This window comes from Corvus cornix, chromosome 3, assembly GCF_000738735.6.
Source record: "Corvus cornix cornix isolate S_Up_H32 chromosome 3, ASM73873v5, whole genome shotgun sequence".
In the NCBI taxonomy this organism is placed as follows: domain Eukaryota; kingdom Metazoa; phylum Chordata; class Aves; order Passeriformes; family Corvidae; genus Corvus; species Corvus cornix.
In genome coordinates this window covers 41,886,197-41,901,303 of record NC_047056.1, presented here as the reverse complement: position 1 = coordinate 41,901,303, position 15,107 = coordinate 41,886,197, and the positions used below count along the sequence as shown (strand labels likewise).

General features: G+C 36.6%; 1 protein-coding gene across 4 annotated transcripts in view; it reads right to left on the bottom strand.

The window, feature by feature from the left end:
- The window catches only part of TTC13 (tetratricopeptide repeat domain 13), a 60,127-nt gene that overhangs the window by 25,333 nt on the left and 19,687 nt on the right, over positions 1 to 15,107 (bottom strand). For 3 of the 4 annotated variants that reach the window (XM_039568001.1, XM_039567999.1, XM_039568000.1), the window contains 6 exons: positions 11,548 to 11,642; positions 8,690 to 8,765; positions 5,844 to 5,914; positions 3,523 to 3,588; positions 1,917 to 2,009; positions 753 to 869 (listed from right to left, as the gene is read on the bottom strand). In XM_039568001.1, coding sequence (XP_039423935.1) covers positions 753 to 869; positions 1,917 to 2,009; positions 3,523 to 3,588; positions 5,844 to 5,914; positions 8,690 to 8,765; positions 11,548 to 11,577 — 453 coding nt within the window. In that variant the 5' untranslated portion in view covers positions 11,578 to 11,642. Of the gene's footprint in view, positions 1 to 752; positions 870 to 1,916; positions 2,010 to 3,522; positions 3,589 to 5,650; positions 5,691 to 5,843; positions 5,915 to 8,689; positions 8,766 to 11,547; positions 11,643 to 15,107 lie in introns of those variants that run through there. The other variant, XM_039568002.1, reaches the window with a different exon arrangement.

Below are 15,107 nucleotides of genomic sequence, written 5' to 3'. Positions count from 1 at the left end.
CATAAAAGTAAACTACAGAATTTTGTTTAATATATGAAGTCAGTCTCAGGGCTAAGCAGCAATGATTATCAACTACCAATCAGAACATCAAAGAATGGAAAATACACTTCCAACTTTTACAGGAAGTGCTGTATAAAACATAGTAAATGGAAAAATAGCTAGAAGCAAACGTGAAATCAGAAGAATCAAGTAGGAAATCAGCCATCAAGTATTCACACAATCTTTGAAGATAAAGCTACTTGTTCTACATTAAAGCTTTAAGAACAAAACACACAGGTCACATAGCAAAATGGGATGTTAGCATTTTGCTACAGGTTATTTGTTTATTGTGAGGAGTGTTTTTTCTTAAGTATATAGATGACTTACTACCTTGGCCATAAGTATTTTCCTTTTCAAACTGGTGTTTATCAATGCTAATTAAATGCAGCCACAGGTTATAAATTAAGTCAAAGTCTTTATCCACATCCTACTCCTCAAACACAAAAGAATCTGAAGTGTGCATGCAAGGTACTTGTCCTCTGATTCTCTGCACTAAATAAATTTGCAAATGAAATACTCAGAGAATACCTCTGAACTGTCAGAAAGCCAGCTAGAGGAATCAGGGCTTTTGTTATATATATAGTGGTTTGGCGCTTTTTAACTAAACAGGAAAGAAGCTCTAGAACAAAAGGAACAGCTAGCACAAAAGTCAACAAAATAATCAACAACATCCCCACAACCAAAGTCAACGAGAATCCCCCAAATCCACTAACCTCAGATATGAAGTAAAGGGTACCTCTGTGCCTGTAGAGCCTTGCTGATGGTTGCAGCTGAATAGCTTTGGTGAGATCAGATAATGCTTCACTGATTCGTCCTAGTGGGGACAATATCTAAGAGTATAAAACCAAAACACAGTTTAGAGCAGACAGACTGAATAGATTTGTCTGAAAACTGAAGATAATTCTTTTCCATGTTCAGCTGTAACAGAGTAATTGTATTTGCTAGAATAGGCTGGAAAGTTCCACTATAAATTTCAGTACTTATCGCCTTTAAAGCCCTATGAAAGAGTAAATCTGGAATAATTTTTCTCAAAACTATCAGTGTACATAAACATCACCAATAACATTTGCAAAAACCCAGTATTCCAAATTAAAAACAAATTGGTCAAAGCAAAATACTCAATTTCAAGCTATTTCAACATATTCAAATGAAAATGTAATTAAAGTATTCTCCTAAGCCCTATGTGAAAAAACATTCCCCCAATGGAAAATGGTCCATTTTCCAATTATCTGAATGCCTTTCACATTTTTAGGTCAAGGTTCACAAACGTACTACGAGATCACTAAAAACATTAAAACTGTGAATGTTATGGCAGCTATCATTACACACTATGCTGACTAATATTTATGCTTTTGGTTTGCCTACAAAGCTGCTTCTTGACATCCATTTTCTGTAATTTAGTTGGCAAAACAAAACTTGATTTTCAAAATAAAAAATATATGTGGGCTGGAATGATATTTAAATTACATGCACAAATATAAACCCAAAACATTTCAATTTTTAAAGTTTGGTATTCTAACAACTAGTGTTAACAATAGATTTACTAAGTTGACAGAAAGTGCAAACAGTAAGGGTCAAGTGATATTTTGATTCATTTTATAAAAAAACCACAAATGATCTTGCTATTTAGTATGTCAAAGACTGAACAGTTACACATATATGGCATTGCATGTGCTATAGTAACTCTGTATGGTCTATATTTTATTTTAAAACTAAATATTCCACAAATTACACTGAGAGGAAATGCATATATTTTAAAAGAAAGGAGGAACGTTCACAGAAGAACACCAAGCTTTAGTCATTAAATCAGTTAGGATGTAATTGGAAACACTGTCTAATTGAAACTTCTCCAAAGTCTGAAAAGAAAAAATGCTCACTTCTGCTCGCTGTTCAAATACTTCAGGATGATCTGGTTCTAGACTAATCACCCTACTGAGCTCAAACAGAGCAAGTTCAGCATTTTTCATATCCTGAAAAGGAGAAAAATAAACAAGGTGAACAACTGTGCACACTTAGACTAATATGCTCTCAAGATGAAGCACAACTAGATTGGCTAAGTGTCCAAAAGTGCATCCATTTATATTAAAAGCCCTTCACACCTTGGCTAATAACATCAAGATGCAGTATTCTGCAAACAGCTGGAAAAACCATGTCTGCTACAAACAACAAAACTAAACTTTGTTTGTACACATCATCTTTGTGTTGTACCTCTAATGATTACTATAAGTTATTAGTATAACTCTGTGAATAAGCATCAGGTTTACGGCTCTAGAGGTGCCCTTCTTGGTAGCAAAGCTGGCTCAAGCTCCCACATGAACTCCAATGCATAGGCACACTCACACCCACCACTGGTGTCATCATCGTCTGCAACTTAAGCCAAGCAGTACTGATAAATGGGTTGATGCCAACAGCATCTTGCCCACCTAAATTTTTTAACTGTCCTTTATGAAGTGTAGGATGGAAGTAGTTACTTAATTAGAAAAAAACCTAAGTAATTATATAGCAAGTTCTGTATTAGATTTCATTGATCTTTTTCTTCTTTCTCAAAGCAAAGAAATTTTGTGCTTAACATCATCTTTGTGCCTTGAAGGTGCCACACAAAACCTTTTATGGAGTGAAGCTGTACCAACACCTAGCCAAACTGAGAAAACAAAGTGAGAAAACAAACTCATGCTGATGTTAAAAACAAGCAAATATGAGAGACTTCAAGCTCTTGTCAGCACCCCTAAATAATTAAATGTTCTGTACAAAGAAAATTTTCAAGGAGTTACTCAATTATTCATTCTTCTAGAACTCTAGCAACCATTCAATCATGATTCAACAGGCCACAAAGTCAAACTACAACGACCATAGTCTATTCATAAATTTCTTTCTGCTCAAGAAATTATTTGAGCAGTAAGTATTGCAACTAAGTAATTTAACTTTGAATTTTATTTTGTTTTAATAAATTTAAGGTGGTATACTTATCAAGAAGCATAAGCAATTAAAAAGCAGTATGAAGCCTACTGTATCCGAAGAGCTGACAATGTTCCCAAGCTGCAATAAAAGACCTTTTCATTTCCAAATACACATTAGATGTGGAGATTAATTCAGTGGGACTTCATAAACCTATCTCAGAGGCAAGATACTGCCTGTTATTGTAATAGGCAACTCTGTCAAGAATCTGGGGCTCACAGCCTTACTATCCACCACTCGCAATAGTGCCTTATCTTTTCCTTTGGCATACTTATGTCATACAGCTTTACTTCCACAGTCTCACAAAGCAAACGTATCCATGGCTTGAGCAGTATGATCTGCTAGACCCCTCAATGTTATACAGTGCATCTACCAAGGGACAGACTCATCACAGAAGTAGGACAACACAAAGACCTTGAAGTGTACTCATCACGTTCTGATCAGTCTAGTTACTCCTGCTACAGGCTTTCTTATGGTTCAGACTCAAATAATTCAGGTGGATATTGATTTAAATAATGATCTACTCACATGTAGTCCTTTTTTTCCGTACGCTATCCCTCGTCCATAAATTGCACTAACCAGCTCAGGTTCTTCCTGTTAAACAAACAAAATATTAACTTGTGGTGTAGGTTTTTTGGTTTCTTCAATATGTACTTAGTTCTAGCCGATCTAAAGTAGTAAGCAATGAACAATCACAGTTGCCAGGCAAAGAAATTTATTGTATTACAGTCCATTCTTTCATATGCTCACAACTTCAAATTCAATTTAATGGAATTGTTCTGGAGTATTTGTCTGGTAAAAAAGCCAAACAGAATGCAGTTGTAGTGCCAGTGACCACCTACCAGAACCTATTACACAGTATACATTAGAATAGATTAGAATATACAGTATTCATTAGAATACTCTGTTATCCATCCTCATTAGTTGCAACCTTACTGGTGATTATATAACTTTTTCCGTCTCACGTCACCAAACTGATAAGAAACATACAATTTGGCCACTCAGAGCTTATTTTGTATGCAACTTAAATTTGAGATTTAATATTTGGAAGCAAGATATTGTGGCATCCTGATGAAATTTATATTCAGACAGCAACTAAAACCGGAAGTATTCTACCAAAATAGTTCTGCAAAATTCAAACCAACTTTCCTTGGGTTAGATTTAATTTCATGACTTTCCTACTTGGGCACTTAGCAGGGATGCACCCTACACAGTGAATCTACTTCGTGTTTGATGTCATTTACTCCAACCACAGTTTCCCATACAAATTTCAAGAACTACACAGCAAAACTGTTTCGTCAACACAACAATGCCTGTGCAGTCAGTTTCCCTGGAAACCAGCCAGGAATCACACCATCTTCACACCTGCAAGGAACACAGCTGTGCTACGAAAGTTTGTAGCACAGGCTTGGTGTTATTTAATTGGGACATCTGCCAAGAAACAAACTCTTCCGTGGATAAAACAACAGAATACCTGGCACATCAGTGCTGGCAGCTTGCCAGACTTGAGCTGATTCCAAGTTTACACTTGGCAACATTAACATCAACAGTAGGTAACGTCCTACTTTTAATACCATGGCTAAGCAAGGCTGTTTTATTCAGTTAAATGTTTTAATGCTCACTTTATATGTATTTAAAATTGCCTTACGGAAAACAGAGTGAACAATCACGATCACTTTACAGCCTTTCAGGCATACTATAGGCATGACATTAAAGCATACATTAAACTGACATGTGGGCATTGCAGAGGTACTCTATTACATAAACACTTCTTCCACTATCTTTCTACTTGGGTATCTTGGTTATCTTCACTTATATTAAATCTCCTTCTGAATAAAGACAGGAAACAATACATAAATCCAGTGGTTTTGGAAGCAGGATTTCTCACTAGGGTCAAAAAAATGCCTCACATTAAAACAAATCAAAGACAGGTATCACTAAACACCTATATCAAACCAATGAAAATAAAAGCACACAAAAACCCCAACATTCCTGTCCTCAGATAAATTCCCTGGAATAATTCCATTAAATTGTCACACTTCCACTCAATTTAAGAACAAGCCATATGACACTTTAAAAATACATGCTATTTTTTGCAGTATTGCTTTCAGCTTGCATTTGTGTACTTCAAACAGTTTAAATGAAAAAGTATGTCCATGCTTCTGCATGTTCCAGGTTTTTAGCCATAAAAATACAGTATTTGAAATCAGCTTTAGTTGAAGCTTATAAATTGTTGGGACTGGTTTTGTTTTAAATGTGATTACCTCCTACTTAACTGCAGAAGATTCTGAATTCTTTATTTTGGTCAGGAAAAACACCCCCAATATAAGTATTAGTTATGTTTTATTTATATATTAAACTAATCAAAAGCTTATCACTGAAAAAGGATAAAGCCAGCATACAAAATCATCTATCATCGTGAAAGCAATGTGTTACTTTCCACTAGCAATAAACGATCTCTGTCAGGGCTTTTTTTCTCATGTTACTGGCAACGTGCTGTCACCCAAAAAAATCTACTTTAAAATATCTCAGCCTACACAATAAGCAGATAATCTAAGGAACTTCAGCACTGCAGAGGTCAAGTTTCTGAAGACACGCGCTTTTTTGGTAAAAGTGCCACAAAAACTTTATGCCTACAGATGAGAAAAATACTCACCAAATAACCAAGATACTGATCACCCAGTTCTAAGAGTATGCTTATGTTTGGATGGAAAAAAAAAAATGAACAAACAGCAGAATAATTACTCTCATTTAAGAATCCTTAATTTAATATTTTTTTCTATTAAAGTGATATGTGGCAATGGATAATTTCATAAAGTTATTTTTTGGGGTCCAAGCAGAAAACTTACCTGCAGCATTGTTGAAAAATGTCGTATAGCTTCATCATACAAGCCATTGCCAATCAACACGTAAGCAATTGCTATCAAAACATTAAAAATGTTAATAAAACAGAAAAAAAAATCTGACTTTTTTTTAATATTAAATACTACCAAATTGTAAAATGTTTAAGTTCCTACATTGCAGTGAAGATTAAAATAGTCAGAGGATTCCTGAACGGCCACCAAAACGACATGACTTCCCTCGGCCATTACCTAGCACTCATTAATTACTCAATTCATACTATGCTTTTCAGAGCTGCTTTGGGGTTTTGTGATTTGTTTGTGGGTTTTTTCTCTCCTTTTTACAAGTTGTTCAGGAAAGTGCCCATGTTTTCTTCTAAAATACTTAGGATCAGGGAAGGTACTATGATCCCAATATAATAGCCCTGGATTCTCTCTCAATTTAAAATGCTACCTAGCTATCACTAACTTTTTTTGACAATTCCATTAGGGTTTTCCTTAATTTGAATTAACTAGAAAGACCTTAAATAAACTGATTTCATTATTTATGAAATTGAAACTGAAAAACAGCCAAGTCTTTACCCATGTTATAATTATGAAAAGCTTTAAAGTCCTTGCGCACCCCCCCATTTTGAAGTAGAAGCCAAGTGTTTGAAAAAGAAACAGACCATTAGAAATACATTCCTGTAATCTCCATAAGATACAAAAATACAGTCAAATCACAAGACTGGAAAGCTGTAGTTGTGCTTGCATGACTGAAGTTCAGTTCTGACAGCTGAAGAGCTCAAGATGGTTTCATTTTGCATGTTTTAATCTCTCACAGTTCTTAATTCTGAACTAAGCTCTGTCTACACTGCCAGCAAAACCCATTATCTTGAAGACCACAGCTATGAAAGTTAGAGGGAACTCTTCCCCAGGCAGTTTGTTCAAACAGCTGGCAGTGGAACTACGAGCAGGATTTCACCTTTCCCCACTTACAGTGAATTTAGCAGTCATCCAAACAGAACGGAAGAGGCACCTCTTAGCTTAATTATTTATTCAAACATGAGAAGAGACAAATAAGTCAGTTAAAGCAAAGGCATTTTTGATAGGACACAGACACTTATCTTTCAGGCAGGCAGAGCCACGTTGTTTTGGCAGTGTTGCTAAGCACATTTCATTAAAGAAGGAAAACAGTTAAATGAAAGAGAAATGAGAAATGTATTTAATCCAGAGCTTGTCTCATACTCAGAGCACTTCTATTATGAAGAAGGAAATATTTGTATGTAACATAAGCTTTCTCCTCAATACATAAAGAGCTTCACTTGGCACAAACACATAGTATTGCCAAAAAAAGGGAAAAAATGGGCAGGGTGAAGGACAGGATGAAGAGCTCTTGAACTTTCCTCATTTCATTCTTCTATAAGGCTATACTATATAGTATGTTTAGGGTTCCAATCTCAGAACACAGAAAAGCTGGCATGTAAAGTAAAAGCAACTCAACCATGCCAGTATTTAAAAAAAAAAAACTGCAGGAAGCAAGGTAATGAAGACTTACAGTGTCACTCAATTGTCTTGCTCCTAATAACAGTATATAGTTTATACAAAACACTTGGCAAAATGCCAAACTGAACTATGAACTATGTCGTGAACTATGACTGCAAAACTATCACAAGTGGTTGACAGCTACCAGCTGATACAGTATCAGCTTCTTTTTAAATGGTATCTTCTTGATTTTTTAATCTTTAATATTACAAAAATACAAGTATGTACTTCACTATGAAAAATCTAATGGTTAAAAATTATCCATTAGCCAAAGTATTTCAGTACCAACATGGCTTCAGAAGGCCCCATACATTCTGCATCACTTTTCCTCAGAACAGTTCAAAGTAACGTGCACAAACAAGAAGGACCAACCCAGGCTCCTCACACCATGGCATTCTTGGACTAAAGTGGGTAGATAGTGCCAGCCTACATGCCAAACATGAGGACAGAGACCTTCTAGCACAGCCTTCCGAGTCTACAGAACAGATACTAAAAGTATCAGATATTTTCATCTGAATACGGTTTGGTATTCTTTGCAAGATTCTATGAACATAGCTAGGTAGTCTAGGAATATGAAAAAAGATTATGCCCCCAAATTTTCCTGGATAAATCCATGAAGGTAGAAACTGTGTCCAAAAAAATCTACTTAATTAAGTTCATTAGAGGGGAATAAAATCTCTCTTTGCTTTTGTATAAAAGATGGTCTGCTGCCTTCCTTGACACACATCCTCAACAATCTCTTTGCTGCCTCGTGATACCTCTGCATTTGAAGAAGCAGTGCAACTCCGGCCTCAAGTCCTTTGAGAAAAGTATTTCCTGTTCATTTATTTGAAATGCCCCCATTTTTTTGTGCTGAGTGTGCTTTGAAAAAACTTCAAGTAGCAGCCTAGGGCATAATTCAGAAAGTCTTCCTGCTGCCTATAACTGTTGATGGGAGGAGTGTGGAGAGGGGAAACAGGTTCAAGATCTATGTTTTACAGAAAGCATATTGCATTGGTAAAATTTTATGGATGTTTGAAAAGTTTTAGTCATCAATAATGACAGAAAAGAGAAACAGGAAGTAGCTGAGCCTGTTAAAAAGGATTTAATCATAACGCTTTTTGAACATCTGCTTAAGCAGACATGGTGAAGAATTCTAGTGAAGAAAACAGCAAAGGTTTTTAGCAACAGAAATAAATATCTGCTTTATATGACCAGAGAAACTTGCTGTATTTCCAGATGTAAGATCAATTTGAAGTTAATGCATCACTTCAATCATCAATTTTCAAAACATTTAGTGCTAATAATAAGCACATCATTCACCTGCACAAACCTTATATAAAGCATCTTACCCAATTCTTCATTCGTGTTGTCATTATCAGTAGCAAATGGAAATCGTTTTTGCTCTGCAAGCAACTTCGCTTGACTCTGTAAAACATCATGTTTTTAAGTCTTCAGCAAACAACAATACAGAATTTAACATTTAAAATCCATGTCTTAAATCCTTAAGAGAATGCCTTAAACAACAAAGTTAAAACTAACGTGATTTCACTAAGGTAACTGAAACCGAGTCTTCCACAGGGAGAAAAGCTTCTCTTTAGTCAGATGCTGCTGTTTTCTGCTCTAACATAAGGGTAACCAAGCTTCAGAAAGAACACTGTCAGCATGTTACCAGGAACTGATGTTTCTGTACTGCACTTACTTAAGGTGAAGTTTTTAAGTCTTTTTAAGACACCTAACTTCGTATGAAAGTTTATACTCTTTACCCTATAATTATTCCTTTGTCTCCTGCAAAGGGAAGGGTACTGCAGAGGAGTAAAGCACTGAAAATAAACATTGACTAGAGTATCACTCCATCAATATAGAAAGTTTAACTTCACAATGCCATACTAAAGAGCCTGTCCTTTTAACACTGACATTCTATCAGTTCTACACTTTGTTCAAATTGTAGCCTTATCTAGGATGTCTGTTCCTTAAATAACGCACCCATAGAAACCAATAGTGTCAAAGACAAACCCCTCAGAAATGCAGGGATACTCAGCTCTGTTTATTTTCACAAGTAGTTTCCATAGATAGCTGTAAGCCTACCAGAGTAGTTTATGTTAGAAAAATACAAAATGTTCATTTAAATTAATAGGTCTTTCAAACTGTTTTAGGAAACAAGGGGGGAAAATAACACCTCTCTCCATTCAGTTCTCTTCTTTCAATTCAACTAAACAGCTCATTTCCTCTACTGTCCTCCTTTCAGGTTGTTTTGCCTGTCCAATCAAAAGTAGCCACAATACTTGTGTCCACAACATGGATATCTTATTTGTCTGCAAGGTGCAAAAGTAGAATGGTCAAATCCCATTGCACAGTTTTTGCCCTGTATGTCTAATGATGAGGATAATGTTTGGTCTGCTCAGAGAACTTGAGTATTTTGGAGGGCATGAATGATTACCAAATGGATTTTACAAACCTTTTGTTTTCTTTACTGCAATTAAAGATGATGTATGAGCTCTACACTATACCACAACACTCTGAAAATTGTTACTCCACCTATATCTGCGCAGATATAACTGTGCAGCAGTTATTTCCCTTATAGAGAAAAGTCATTAAAAAGCAGCACAAAAATGAGCAGGGTTCAACAGGTATAACAATAAGAAAACTAAATCTCCATTGCAATCCATATGCATCTACAAATACAGACTTTTTATATCATCAATGGCCTCCGTGTAATTTCCAGAAAATCTACTTCAGAAAATAATCTTTAACACTTAACTCTGCAAAACATTCTTCTTCTATAACTGTCTTAATATTAGGAAAAACACCACAACATTTTTACTAAAGGACAACCTCTTCCTTGGTGGATTTACAAAAATAGGTCTACATAACTTTGTCTGCAGACAAAGATAAGATATAGCAAGATTTCACACTGAGTATTAGAAAATAAGCCACAAGCAAAAGAATCTTACAACACATTACAAAAACTTCCTATGGATTACTGAGCTGCATGTGGCAGCAAGAGAAGTACCACTACCTCACCTGTTTTGTCATTACAGAGTAACAGAACAGTTGGGGTGGCAGAGAAAGTGGTTTCACACTTCCTCAACAAACTCTGAATTCAGGTATAGGTTAAACATCCTGCAACTCTACATGCAAAAAACTGTCAATCATTCTGCCTTCAAGACACAGGAGAATTTTCATCATAGCACCATAACCAAACAGGTTTAATTGTTGCTTGATGCCTTCTTTAAAACCACCTTTATTTTTTTGTTTGAAACAGGGAAATTTCTTACCAACAAATACACATTTCACTGTGTTAGAAAGAACTGGTACTGTTGGACTAGACTAGACAGATCTTCTGACCAATACATGATGAAGTCTAAGGAGAATATTCAAGTTAAATAATTGGCTTAGTGGATTTGCAGGATAGTAGTTTTAATTCCAATGTCACCTTTGGAGAAGTTGCTTCCAGTTTTAATATTGCTTCCACACTCCCTCATAGCCAATAATTTCTAAAAATTTGCCAAAGCTTCTTTGAATATTCACATGGAAATTATTTGAAGATTTTCAACACCTGTACTCTACTGGACTGAAGATGTAACATCAAACCTGTGTTCTGATGTATTATATTTGTTCAAGATCAAAAGACTACGAGTAGTGGTGCAAGAAGACCCAAATTCCAAAATAATACTCTTGAAGTCTCTCTACCAAAATATACTCTTCTTTTGTTAGAATATTCTTCACATGCCAGGTCTGTATTACATTTAGTGAAATATGGTCTGAAGCCTCTAACTCTCATCTTTGCACAATGTTACTTCTGTAGTAACTAGAAGTCATTACTCCTACCCATGTTTTGTGGTAAACTTCGGGAAGTTACTCTGGGTAGAAACTACAGCACCTCCCCTTTTGATAGCCCCTGCACCCCTAAAACCAAAAAATTAATTGGTTGATTAACTGAGGTGAAAGTTAGCTCTCAGTGACAACATCAGCTTCAATTAGTTGACAGCCCTAGAGACTCATGACAGATTACTATGATGTAATACTTTAATGAGCAACTTGAGTTTATTCATACTTAAGCCTTTTGGGCAGCTATGCCTACTGATTAATAGATTCTATTTGCAGATATTTCCCTGAACTTCATTCTAAGTGGTTACGCAGCTGAAGCGATCTGCAACTTCAACAATCTATTAGAATTGTTTTCTACGTTATATTCTTAGTAACATACCAGAATTTTTTCTGTATTCAGGGAAAGCATAGATTCACAAGATGATGACCCTCCTATGTCACAATCCGATTCATGGAAGTGCAAAAATGATGAATCTGGGAGAAAAGAGAGAAAAAACCTTTAGGAACTCATAGAGTTACATATATGTTCTATTAGCACATCTCACATTTCGTCGTGTTTGGCAGAACAGCTTCCCCACTGGGCATCCCACAGGGCAGAACTTTCATGAAGTGCTTTCTGCCCATAGCACTACACTCGCACAGACAGGGAAGCAATAGCTGACATGACAGCTTTTATACAATTAGTTTTATCCCTACTTATGCTTTTGGCTAAAAATAGAGAAATAAAAAGACGTGCTAAAAAAATGGAGCAGAGTTAAAAAAGGAGGAAGCTGGAAGCAAATAACAAAAGCTTGGGGTAGGCATTTCCCCTTTCAGCATTACGATTCCATTCTCTCACCCAGAAAATAACAGATAGAATTATCATTTCAATCCCAGAGAGGAAAATAAATGGAATTGACCATAAAGAGGTAGGGAAAAAGCTGCAGGAAGCAGAGGTATAAAGACTGTGAAAAGCAGCCAGAATAGTGAACTGTAATTGACTGAACACATACAAAGTTACGCTACTAAGAATGTCACTACAAAAAGTGTAACACTGATTCATTTCTATAATAAGTCAAACACAGCTCGTTGGCATAGCAGAGAAAAAGCTGAAGATATCAAACAAATTAACAAGTAACAATAAGAATCTACAACACCCCCTCAGATTGATAGACTATAGAAGCTACTACTTCCCCTACATGATGCTTTTAATTGCTATTCCAGCAGAATTGTTAACTTTTGAATCTTTGGATCCTAAAGCTTCTATCTTCTTTAACTATTTCAAGAGTAAACAAGAAAAAGAAAATATACAGTATTATCTCCTTGAATCCATGCCACAAATACCAAATTTTATAATCTCCCTTAATGTTTGTAAATCTAAGATTGATGCTAAGTTTGAAAGGCTGGGGGGCAGGGTGTGCTCTTATATTTTGACTTCTTAAGGATTGCAGTTAGTTAGTTCCCTATCTCTCACAAGCACAGAGCTAGAACAGAAAAAGAAACAGTCTTCTTATAAAGAGAAGTCAAAGTAGCATCTAAAATCATTCCCTGTAAATAGGAACTTGGATCTACATTGAGCCATAAATGATAACCAGTGGGAGAAGTTTTACAACAAAAGCAAGAGTGGTAAAAAGCAGAAGGTCAAAGTTTAAAGTCAGTCCTGTAAGAACAGTGACAAACCACTCACAGGTCTCAAAAAGAGTGTTGCCAGCATGAGGTTTCATCACTGCCCTTCGTTCTTCACATTGGCCAAACCCTCCTGTGCTATGGCAGCGTTATTAACACGTTGCTTGTTCCTGATGGTGCTCGTGAATCAGTGACTTAAGAGTTTTGGCTGCAGACTCACTGAGAAACTTTCACTTCAGAAACCAAAACAAAGAGGTGCAGGCATGGCCTACCTCCGGAATAATTTTCTCCACAACAGCAAGGATTTAATGATGGAATTTTTCGTAAGGTGGTAGGGAATGAGACAGCCAAGCCACAAGCTTGACACAAGCTACAGCAGGGAAAGGCCCCCTCAAATCTTGCAGTTCTTGGGGCAACAAACTGCTTTACTCATAGGGAAGAATGGATCTACCTTTGTCTGCAAGTCAGACACAATCAAAACTGAACCACATTAACAACTTCATAAAAACTTAGAAACACCAACCAGAGAAAGTACTTTGGACCTTGTAGTAGGCTACAGGGAAAACTACCTGAGACAAAAAAATCTCAGCTTCTGTGCAAATTGTACTAAAACAAAGGCCGAGACGTTAAAGGAAATTTTCAACTGGCAATTCATTTAATCCTAACACTTAAACAGCAAGGAGTGAATTAGCATACAGCTATTTCAAGTATGTTGTTCTGTAACTAAGGGCTACCTTATTATCAGTGCATGCAAGGTACCTGACATACCTGATGATTTAACCAGAATTCCTTGTATCAATCCTAGTTACACTGGTTTCTTTAAAACAACATCCACCATTAAATTAAAATCTAATCTTCCAAATCTGCCTCTGAAGGAGTACCTTGAGTCAATCATTCATGTCAGGTCTAGTAACAGACGTAATCAAGTGCTTCGCCATTTATTAACTTGTAGGGTATACAGATTTTTATCTCAACACTGGGTGAAAGTCTTCTTGTTTTATGCTTAAGCTTGAATAATTTGTAGCAATGGTTACCTGAGATAACTTTCACAATCTGATTTCATGTTTGCGCACTATGGCTCTCAGCCATTTGAGCCAGACACACACACAAAAAAGATGATAAAAACAAATCAAAGAACTTTATAACGTGAAGACAAAAGCACATACATGGGGGAGAGGGGAAAGCAGAAACACAGGTGCAGGAAACTCATAAAAAGTTATTTCCTCAAAGTCTGTTTTTCAAGTGGATTATACTAGTTTTGTATTAGTTGTTAGGGACAATGGGAATTGCTGATATGACCATAGGCTTTATGAAATAAAGGGTGGAAAAAATCACAAAACCAGGCTGACAGCTAAGAAGTCATGACACATCACTGGTTATTCTCTGATATATAATTTAGTGTAACATTCCAAGCAACTGGTAAACCTTTTTCTTTATCTGTATTATGTGTACATTGGGATTCAGACTGTCATTTCTGTATGGCCCATTCACACCATGCTCAAGATCAACAATGGTAACCGATTAAATCACATGATCCAGATACAAAAGATACTCAAGCATATAAAAATAGTTTTAATTATGCGTATATTACAAGACATCAATTAACCTGAAAAATAGCAGAAGATCTGCTACACAAACTTGGCACTCATAAAGAGAAGCATCCAGTTCACCAGCAAAATATATGTAACTGTAGCTGAAATTAAATCAAGCCACATCCCACTCATTGAAACACAGAATAGACAGGGTTGGAAGAGACCTATGGAGATCATCCAGTCCAACCCTCCTGCAGGGGCACCTCGAGCAGGTGACACAGGAACACGTCCAGGTGCGTTTTGAATGTCTCCAGCTGGAAAAATCCACAAGTTCCCTGGGCGGCCTGTTCAAGTGCTCTAGCACCCTCAACATAAAGAAGCTCTTCCTCAAGTTGAAGTGGAACTTCTTGCGTTTTAGTTTATGGCCACTGCTCCTCATCCTGTCTCTGGGCATCACCAAAAAGTCTGGCACCATCCTCTTGACACACACCTTTGAGATATTTATACACCTTAACGAGATTCCCCCTCAGTCTCCTTTTCTTTAGACTAAACAGCTCCAGCTCCCACAGTCTCTCTTCGTGAGAGATGCTCCACACCCCTGGACTCTGTCCAGCAGCTCCTTATCTTGTACTGAGAAACTCAGTAATACGAGCGCGGGGTGCTGGCATATCCCCATACTACTGAATGCAGCAATTAAAAAGCAGGCAGAATCCAGCTACTGGGCTCGGGAGGTGAGTGAGGCAGCAGGGATCCTCCCTGTGATACCTAAGGCTTGCCCGTCCCAGGGGTGAGCGGTTTTCCT